Genomic DNA, 10,840 nt, shown 5'->3' with positions numbered 1-10,840 from the left:
AGCGCACACACAGTGGCTACCACAAGATTAGCCGACTGAGCTAACCTGCTCTCTCCAAGAGGAGCTGCTCTCTCCAGAGGAGCTGCTATGCCATTGGCACGCGCACACCCCTCCAAAAATAACTTGCGACCCCCAGTTGGCCCCCCCAAAAAAATCACGGTCAAGTAGTTAACCATCTCTAAAATCACCGTATTTTGCGAATAAGCGCCCCTCAACTGATCATCAAGCCCCCCCCCCACTTCACATTCGCTCCCCCACTTCACATTCGCTCCCCCCTCCCCCATCAGCACCCCCCTCCCCAATCAGCACCCTCATTTCAAGACTTCTAGATACGCCACTGTAATAGAGTATGGAAGTGTTTAAACAAAATTCCTGGGTATATTATTATCTTGGGCCCTTCCTTTCTATGCTCCTTCCTCATTCATTGCTCCTACCTGGTCCCTGGCCATGCATCTTTCACCCATACATCATATGTCTCTCTCTGTACTCCTAAAATTCCTGATATGGATTATGTATCATTTTCTTTTTGGCTTATCTTATAATTGACTTTTATTTGAAAATTCCACAAAGCTCAAACATATGCTTAAATCATATAATCATGTTCCTGTCCCTTATTTCATATTTATATAAATTCAAAACAAAGAAAATAGGGGTCTCATCACGAGATTAAGTATGATACTAAGAAACTTCATTAGAGTTAAAAGAAATCTATCAGAGGAAGTATAATCAAGATATTAAGTAAAATAACTTTGCATTTTCTGCCATTTTCACCTGAAAACATGTTATTGATGGTTGTTCTGGCTCTTAAACAGCATACATAAATACTTGTATAAGATGAAATATGACAATAATAGCTGCAATTCACAAGGGAGGAGACTCTACACTAACCTCATCATACTGTTCAATCTGCAGTGATTTCTACCAATTTGCTAATACTCACTGACCTGATTACATTGCTGATCAGCTCTGGGGGGTTGCAATGAGGTACTCGTAAATCTAGGGTGTGATGCAGAAAATCTCAACACCTGAACACACCTATGCTACTACTGTAATGTAACACTGTGTCTGGATGCCAATTTCTGTTTTACCTGATTCCCTTGAAACTGTGTTTTATGCCTATTTATGTTGATGGAATGTTACATCTCAGGAGGCTCAGTAGAATAATAAAACTGGACTAAATTTTATTTTGCTGGGATAAAAGAGAGGCAGCAATAAGGTGACCTTCCATTTATATGACTAGGATGAAAGAGACTCAGCCCTCAGTTAAAATTGACTTTTGATGTTTGAATATTTATTACACAAGCTTTCGCTGGCAGCTTCATCAGGTGTGTGAAGTTGATGAAAACTTTAAACATAAAACACAAATAATAAGGTTAACATTTAAAATATAGGGCACAATTTATTGACTGTCTTACAAGGTTAATTAAGTTTTAGACGATTTACTTAATAGTGATTATGTTTGTGTTTTTTGTATTGTATTATTTGTAATCATTAAAATAAATGTAACATAACAGAGACTGGGTATGGATGATTGTGATGAACAGAATTGTTCTACCAGCAATAAAGGGACCTTTAAGCTCAGTGACTACCCAAGCTCAGTCACATTTACAGTAAAATTTATTCAAACTCCAGGCCTCCGGTCCCTTGTAAAACAAATATAGTACAAAATAAATGAGCCTGCTGTGACAATATCTTAAATAATTTTGTTAAAACACACATGTTTCCTTGATTTCTTTTCCCTTAAATGCATGATAAATAAATAAACATATTTTTCTAATAGTATTATTGTTTTTCCAAGAACATAATCTGATAAAAATTGTTCACTATTTGGAAAGTTAATATAATATGATGGGGGAGATACATTTTTCTTAGAATCAATATATATCTTGCAGAACAAAAGAAAATGAATCTCATTTTCAATGCTACGCTTATGACAAATGCAAAGTCCATTAATTATAGTCAACATTGTTTTTTGGTGAAAAGCCATTTCTTGAGTTATAAAGGATCACATAGAAAATTAAATGTTACAGTTATTCCACATTATGACCCTTAGATGCCTTGCATTATTATCCCGGTCACATGGAACAAATGCCAAAGGAACACATACTGAGCTCCCTGGGGGATTATTCCATGATGTTGCAGCTAGTAATCAGAACGCAATGACATTCCAACCTATGAGTTATCAACTTGTGCTCCTGGGTGGAGACAATGTGTACAAGAAAGTGCCTTGACAGACCAAGTACAACCGTATGAAACCATGGCAGAAATCGAACACCCAACATTTAGGTTCAGAGACCAAATTGTGGCTGCTGCACAAACTAATTCCATCACCAACATTAATTGACATTACAAAGATAGTGAATAGTACTTGTATGTTTTTAGTATGTAAAATATCCTGTAAGTCTTATAATGAAAACTTGTCTTCATTGTATCGTACCTATCAAGTTTGTACAGTACTATAGGTCAACCTGTTGGAATTGAAAGACTAACATACACACATACTGCTCTACAAAACTTATGAGGCTTAGGAGTGGGGAGTTAATTTTGGTGGTGACACATTTTGTAAAATGACATCCAAGATTCTGGGATTTTATTAAAGCCAAACAATTTTACCTCTAACTGGAATGCATTCTGGTTTTATTTATTTTACTGGGATCCAAATTTTGTTAGGATTAATTGTGTCGGCATGGATCCTGTTGTTTTTTGTTTTTGTTTTTTTGTATTGTGTCAATGTTTATGGATTAGAAATAAAAAATAAACAAACAAACAAACAGCCCCAGTATAATATCATTTCAATCTGTTAACTATAGCAATATACTTGAAGTTGATACAGCTTGAAAAAATCAAAATATTCCTAATTTTTGGTACTGTACTTATAATGTATATATATTGGACATATGTGACATTCGACTTGGAGTAGCATAATGATAATAAATAAGCCAATAGCTATATAATTTGTTGCCAGTATGTAAACTATTTACAGTTGCTTATATATTATTATTCGTTTAGAAGTTATTTGTTAGTTGACTAGACTGGAAAGTTTGATGATTTATGCGATAACTATTTTATTGTTTGTTTGCTACCCAGGTGTATGTTTTCCATGGATGTATAAGCATTTAGATTGTAAATAAAGAATATTTATTGCATTGCGGATTTATTTGACAACAAGAATGTTTCAACATGACATAATTGACTGAGAAATGTAACAAAGTGATTTATACTTGGGTCTGAAAATGTACTTTCTAAAGTGTCAATTTGTATAAGATTTGAATGTTAACAGTAGTATAAACCACATCTAACAGCGAAATCACTAATGATAGAATACCTTAAACAAATACAATCTACAATAGAATTTAAAAGAGTAAATGTATGAATATCTCTTTTACTAAAATTGTACCTGATTTCCAAATCATAACTATTAATAATAATAATATAAGTGAAGTAAATAAAATAAAATTATTAGAAGTTACTTTGAGTAATAATCTAAAGTGGGATGCCCACAAAAAGGAAGTGTTGTGTAAGTCAGGCAGACGTTTATACATGTTAACGTGCTTTAAAAAGTTTTGTATGCCTATCAACCAACAAATTTATATATCGTTTGTTAGCCAAGTGTGGCACACATCCTTGACTACAAACAAACAAACGAGTTAGAGATGATATAAAAAAGAGCTTTAAAAATAATTTTTGGCCGGGATTATGTTTCATATCCTATTGCATTACAAGCCTTAAACTTAACACGATTAGACGAGAGAAGAGATGAACTTTTAATGAAATTTGCTAAAACCCTAAATGATATTGTTCCAAATGCTATTAGAAAACGTAGAGGTGAAATAAGTAAAAGAACCCTGAGAAATAATGTGAAGATTGAGGAATATTTTTGCCATACATAACGATTTAAAAAATCGATCGATCTGTAAATTACTAAATAAATGACTTTTTTACTTGAATTTTTAAAAATAATGAAATTAAAATGTGTAAATAAAATCAATTACAGTATAACCAATTTAAATATTTATCTTTTCATAATTATCCTAAATTTTATATTTAGGATAATTACGAATTCAAATTCGTAATTATCGTAACTTTTGTATTTTGTACTTATAGCTTTTTAATATTTTTGATATGGTAGTGTTTTAATTTTTCTATATGAAGTTTTTGTAATATCTGTGTTTTTTACTATTTCTATCTAATTATATATGATTTTAATTTTTAATGTCAAATTTTGTTAATATTTATCAATTCAGCTTTGTGCTGCCATAAAATTTATTTTTTTTTTATGTGAAAAAAAACGAGAATAAAGATAAGTAAATAAATGGTCATGATGTACAAACATTTAAAACAAATAAACAATAAAAATCTATAAAAAGACCTAGGTTGAGGATTTCGAACATGTAAATACTGTTGAAAAATAAATACATTAGTATCATTTTTATATGTAAAGAAAGCCTACACATTCATTTTACCTGCACTGACTTGGCCATAAGGTACAGTCAGCAGGTCTGTGGTTTGTTTTGAAGTAATACAAGAGTAAAAGGAAAGTTTAAACATATAAACAGAATAATGTTATATACTGTACAGTAAATACAGTAATTTCAAAAAATGTCTTTTTAACATAGGCCTATGGTATAATAACAATGTATTTTCTCATTCATTATGTTATTCAGTTCACAGTAAATGTAGGTGAAGATAATATCTCCAAAAGTCTTGGTAAGAACCTTGTCAGGTTATACTGTGAACAATCATTTTTAATAGACCAACGTTATGTTTCAAATTGAGCAAAAGTAAGCTTACAATGGGTTTATTTGTTTTTAAATGGCTCTTCATTGTTATTGTGCACTTTTTCGTATCCTTTGATTTAGTTTGCTACTGTTTTTACCCACCCAGATATTGACAAATTGAAATTTTCGGTGGCTGTTTCCTTTAGTTTATAAAGATGCCATCGAGTAATCTCTTATGGATTAAAAAAAATATAGATTAAAAATATTATTTCACTGTTGTAAAATACAGTTGCATAGCACCTAGATAACTATCTTGGACTACAACATGACATGTCTCTCAAGTGGTCCCAATCATTGCTGTAATACATTATACAGTGTATATGCCTACCTATCATCAGCAGGATATTAGCAAGACATTGGTTTGGTATCACTAGGCTAGTTCCAGAACCAGGGTAATGAATGTAAGCTGTTTTTACAGCCTAACATTTTGATGGATTAATACGCATATCCAGTTTTTCAGCAGACACTTTTCACTGTCCTTTATTCATTTCCTGTTGTGGCTCTTGGTAGCTGGTACTGGTTTCAAAATAATGAAATTTGTACAAATATTACATTATACATATTGTTCGATTAAGTCATGATGCTTTTCTGTTGAATGTTTTTATTTTAATTGCTGCATGCCCGAAAATTAACCCGAACCATTTCGTGAAAGTTTCCTGAACGTTTTTTTCTTTCATCTCAAACTTGCATTTACATTATTATTGAAGGTTCTCAATAAGTGCTTGGTTAAGAACAATGTTAAATATTTCCCTCTATTTTTGGAATTTCCGGTCCCCCACGTGTGCTAAATTAAATTAATTTCCTTTGCTGTATAGTCCATGCAATGTGCCCAAGTACTGTACTTACTAATATGTGCGTGCCCAACTTGTTGCCTTTTCCTGAAGTCCATATAAGTGTTTGCTTTAGTGGCGTTCCCAAGTCTGTTGTAATTTGAGCAATATTTATTATTAATTATTGATTTTTATGTTGTAATCTTGGCAGTTTTGTGTATGTGCCCAGTTTTTTGCTCCTTTGTTAAAATCATACATAAAAATGTTTGCCATGTTGCATAATTCCTGAGGTCCACATCTCGAATGTGTAGTTTCAAAAAGAGGCCACAGATTTAGTGTTCCCAGCTATTTTGCGTCTCACTGAAGTTCATAAATATACAATATTTGCCGAAATCATATTCAGTTGCTTCGGTCTTTACGGTCTGTGCTTGCTCCTTTCTTGACTGAAGCATGATAAAGATTCATACCAACGGTCTGTGCACAAAACATCGACGTGTTCTTTAAGTCATTTGCTGAAGATATCGCTCTTACTGTGCCTTCTCAAATTGTTAAAGTTACTTAAAATAAAAAATATATAAGAAACCGAGGGTCTTTTGTTCGAATGCCAGTTTTCTTCAAATTACAAATGTTTGCTTCAATTCTTTGGAGGAAATTTATTTAATCTATCATTTCATTTCAGGTTACTGAGGATCGTATTGTCAGTTGTAGCGACGATGGAAATGTTCGAATTTGGGACCTAATGACTCCACAGTTCAAACCGGGTGACAAGGCTGATGAAGACACAATTGAGACAAGAACGATCAATCAGCGAGAAGACAAGAAACATTTAAAGATTTGAGAATTGGCAATTCGGGAGGCACCACATCAGAACATAGGCTTATCCCAGAGGAGCTTAGCTCAGTCGGCTAATCTGGTGGTAGCCACTGTGTATGCGCTGAACCGTGGAGATCTCTAGGATCCCGGTTCAATTCCAATCGCTGCCTCTCCTTGTGTTTCAGCTGGAGGGCTGAAAATACAAGTTACAATAGCGCACCGTCTTTCGGATGAGAAGTTTAAGCCGTTGGTCCCGTGTGCATTGATGGCCCATGTGCACGTTAAAGAACGCAGTACACTCTTCGGAAAAGAGTAGGGGATTGTCTCCTGGTGTACTTCCCAGTCACCGCCAGAAGGACCCCACTGGAAATAAGTCTTCTTCTAGACTTTCGTGGGCTATCCTTGGTGTTTACACCGAATAAATCCATGCATGTATCAGTCTGTATCCGTTGTATAGTATGTGGGGTAGTTGGCGCCGAGCTATGGCAGCCGCGGGTCCCCAGGGACCCAGCCCGAATTTCCCAGTGTGTAGGTATACATATACGAGGACAAATAAAGAGTTATTATTATTATCCAATTCAATCCAATCCTTCAAATACATCTGAAAATAAATTACCGTCAATGGAATTATATGTTAAATTTCAATATTTTAATCATAGCTGTTAGAAAAAATCATTAATCCTTTAATTTGCTTCTCCGTTTAAACTTTTGGTGGTGATTTTGCCAGTGTTCTTTCAGCCTTGATTTAAAAACACATATACAGTAAATTCATAGGTTTATATAAAAATAGGGGTGTAGCCGTGTTAGATATGAACAATAATATCAACAGAAAAAAACACTTACTACAATTATTTTATTATAGGCCTATAATATATCATATTAATATAGGCCTATTATATTTTATATTATATCTTAATATAATATTGTGTTTTATATTATATTATATGTTTGATTGTTTTAGGATTGTATTATATTGAATTTTATTGTGCTGTAAGGCATAATTTACTTAACATGCTGTAAACCTTGTTATTCTCAACTTTGTTGAGAATTTCGGATAAAGGATCACGATAGCAATATATGCCTACTATGTTTCTGAACCCTGATTGGAACCTTTGTCTCACCCCTCGGACCTCCCTTATGTTTCATACGTCTTCTGGCACTAATAAAACATGACTTTTTCCACCCAAACAATTAAAAACACCAAACTGCTCGCGCGCTTATACAGAAGTAATCAATTTTACTTCAACGTCCACTCTTGGGACGTCTGAGTTGTGCCGTCAGTTGACGGGTGTTAGAGGAGGAAGTCAAAGGTGTCTTGGCACTCGTCGTGCTCAAATTTACCCTCTGTTACCCAACAAATTTAAGACAAATTTCAATCACCCACTTGTAATGAATTTTACTTGCGGTAGATTTCCCTTGCCTAGTATTGAGAGCATAATTCCTGCGATTCGTTAAACATCTCCATCAACAAAGTTTAAATTTGTGTTCGTAAATTTTGTTTTCCATAATAAACGAACGTGCAAATAGAGAAACATTCCTTCACAGAAAGCTTTGCAGTCACAAAGTAAGGTTCAATGATGGTGGCCGCATTGTTATACGTCACCATGTATGTTTTACATGACATTTCTACAGAACAATGTCATTTTAATGATTGATACATTGAGTGAGATTACGTTTTTTTTTCATTTCAAGTGTTCGTTATGCACATAGTAGGCCTACTACATTCTGAACTTCTAAGTACTGATGACTTTACTGGTTTCCTGAATATAAAAAGTTGGCAATAGTTTCTTCTTGTTTAGAATGTAAATATTTCTTTTTGAAGCTCTTGATAATTATTTATTTTATAATGTGTTCCGTAGTTGCAATTTATATTAAACTTTTGCAGTTTCGATTCTTACAACAAGGTCGATAGGCCTATCTCTGTTTTGATTGGAAATAAATCAGCTGTTTAGAATTTTCAACATCAATTAATGTTAATTTGTTTATTTTATTTTAATGTCTATTAAGTTTTTCTGGTGTCAAACGCTTTGCGTGCGCATATGGTATTTGTCTCGTAAACGTTCTCGCAACACATCACCACCAGGAATGTGAAATGAAAATGGACTGATGAATAAAATGCAAACTGAAATTTACAAAACCAAAGTTTTGTAAGATGAAACTTCATATAGGCCTATGATGTATTAGGCATTGGTTGTCATGTATGCAAAATCTGTAGGCCTACAACATATTTTTAGTTTTGCTTATATTTTTGAATGAAGCTTTCTAACGTTGTTCATCACATTTTCTTTCGTAGATTATTGATGTAAATTTTGGTTTTTCTAATTTAAATAAATGTATACATCTATATTATTACAGCAACAAGACCAGATGAAGCTCTTTGATTATTTGAGATAAACTTATTGTTGAAAAAGCGTCATCCATTTTTCATGATAAAATAATTTCGACACATAACCGGATAAACAAAATTAAAGTTAAAGAGCGATATATCATCTTCAATTTTACAACATCTTGTTTCGTAGTATTACAATAACAAGTCGCGGGCCTGTGTACGGTACTCCAAATGTGTTTGATGGTACTTTAATTAAAACGAGAAAATGTTTTGTGGCCGTTTTTGTAAACACTCTGTAGTAGTGAAACATCTGTAAATCAGTGAAAACTGAATTGTTTTATTTATTTACTATTCATTCATGAAAACAATTACAAAACTATACAAAGCACACTTTTGCATAAGAAATAAAAAGTAGTTTCTAAGAAGCTCAAAAGCAACATAAAGCCACTATCAACAGCAGTGATGTGAACCTCCACCTAGTATTTACTTACAAAAACATTTAAATAAAATTTTAGATATTTGGTGTCAATGAGTTTATTTTTATCCTTTCATATTAGCAATTGAATGTTTAAATTGTTTTTATTCGTTTTCTGTTTAGGCCAACTAAAGCTAAGACAGAAATAGGTAGGTTTATATAATTGTACTGTAAATACCTGCTGTGGAAGAATTATCGCTGACCGGAACAATCTCGCGTCGTTTAATTTAGATATAGTTAAGTCTTTTGTCAAACTCGGTGCCAAAATTGTTTCTATTAAACGTTCTCGCTTACTTAAAGTAAACTTCTAAACAAACGATTTTATGTATAAGTTTGCTGTACTGTTTCCTAGTTAAAACACGTCTTATTTTACAAGTTACTCGAGTTTCTTTGATATTGCCGCTCAGGTTGATGGTTCGTATAGCAATGGATACTTCCACATCACTATGTAGTAGTCACCGCATATATACATTATAACAGCTTACCATTGACTTAAAGTGGTGTCGATTTCAGGTAATGTGTACTTGTATTAAAGCCATGGTAACACTAACTACATTTTCGTAGATTTGTATATATTTTTTGCGTTATCGAGTTAGAAGTGTGTATTACGTTTGAACAAGAAAATTGCATTGGGTATCTTGTATCAAAGGGATTAGCTTTCGGGCTTCTTCAAACATGAGTTGACAAGGTAACTACATGTTTCGGCACTTTTGAAGTCTAAAGGTCGACAGAAGGAGCGTGAAATTGTTACATGGATCTTTTTAGTGGTATTCTATCCATCTATCTTTTATTAATATAATTTTCTTCAGACCCAAACAAAATGGTTAACCATATGTGTGCATCAGATTGGGAACCAAAATAGTGCATACAATTTCCCCCAAAGGCCTATTTAAGATAGGCCAATACCGCAACGAGATTTGTAGTTGTAAAATGTGCTTAATGTATCAAAAGCATAGCCATACTTCATTGTATAAGATTTAGCAAGCATACTTATTAATTACTGTGAAAATTGATTTGAAAACCATCTTGATTAATATTATTGATATTGGGATATATTTTTTTTGCATAAAATAGGTCCATTGTTTGAATTTATGCGTAAAGTGGGTCCACCCTGATATTGTCCCGCACTGTTTGAAAATACTGGTTACAGCATTGGCCATAATCATAAATGTTTCTGTTCTCGCCATGGTTGGGGCTGAGGTGATCTATTATAGTCTAGTAGTACTAGACCCTCTATCTGTGAGAATCCCTCTATTTTGAATTCCTGGAACCGCCACTTGGACTCGAAAATGAATGCGTTGTGGTGATTCAAAGCGCCAGTGGATTATGAATAAATTTTGACAGCACTAATATCGCATTCAATCTTCAGAAGTTTGTGCTATGAAAATATGATAAACTTGTATTCATCACCACTCTAAGGTCAATACCGTCCTCAAGCTCAAGTCACAATTTATTATCAAGTAAAAATTAAAGTAAATTAATGGAAAACTCGAGAGGTCCAAGTTCAGTATCGTGAAGTTGAAAGAATTCGGGTTGCATCTAGGAACCCACGTCAACAACAATGCAGCTCCACTCCTAGTGTTTAATTGGACAGCACTGTATATCAAAATCAACCCCTTACTCTACTGTGTATAGGCTACATTCTCATGGGCCATGCTTTATATGGGCGAATGCC

General features: G+C 33.6%; 1 protein-coding gene across 1 annotated transcript in view; it reads left to right on the top strand.

The window, feature by feature from the left end:
• Positions 1-6,561, top strand: part of LOC117111617 (TAF5-like RNA polymerase II p300/CBP-associated factor-associated factor 65 kDa subunit 5L) — a 66,132-nt gene extending 59,571 nt beyond the window's left edge. Inside the window, exon 16 of the mRNA XM_033254565.1 lies at positions 6,228-6,561. Coding sequence (XP_033110456.1) covers positions 6,228-6,386 — 159 coding nt within the window. The 3' untranslated portion in view covers positions 6,387-6,561. The remainder of the gene's footprint in view (positions 1-6,227) is intronic.
• The last annotated feature ends 4,279 nt before the right edge of the window (positions 6,562-10,840 follow it).

This window comes from Anneissia japonica, unplaced genomic scaffold (assembly GCF_011630105.1).
Source record: "Anneissia japonica isolate Jap-2015-1 unplaced genomic scaffold, ASM1163010v1 scaffold287923_len1623670_cov205, whole genome shotgun sequence".
NCBI lineage: Eukaryota > Metazoa > Echinodermata > Crinoidea > Comatulida > Comatulidae > Anneissia > Anneissia japonica.
The sequence above is the reverse complement of the archived record's forward strand: the minus strand, read 5'-3'. Positions and strand labels throughout refer to the sequence as shown.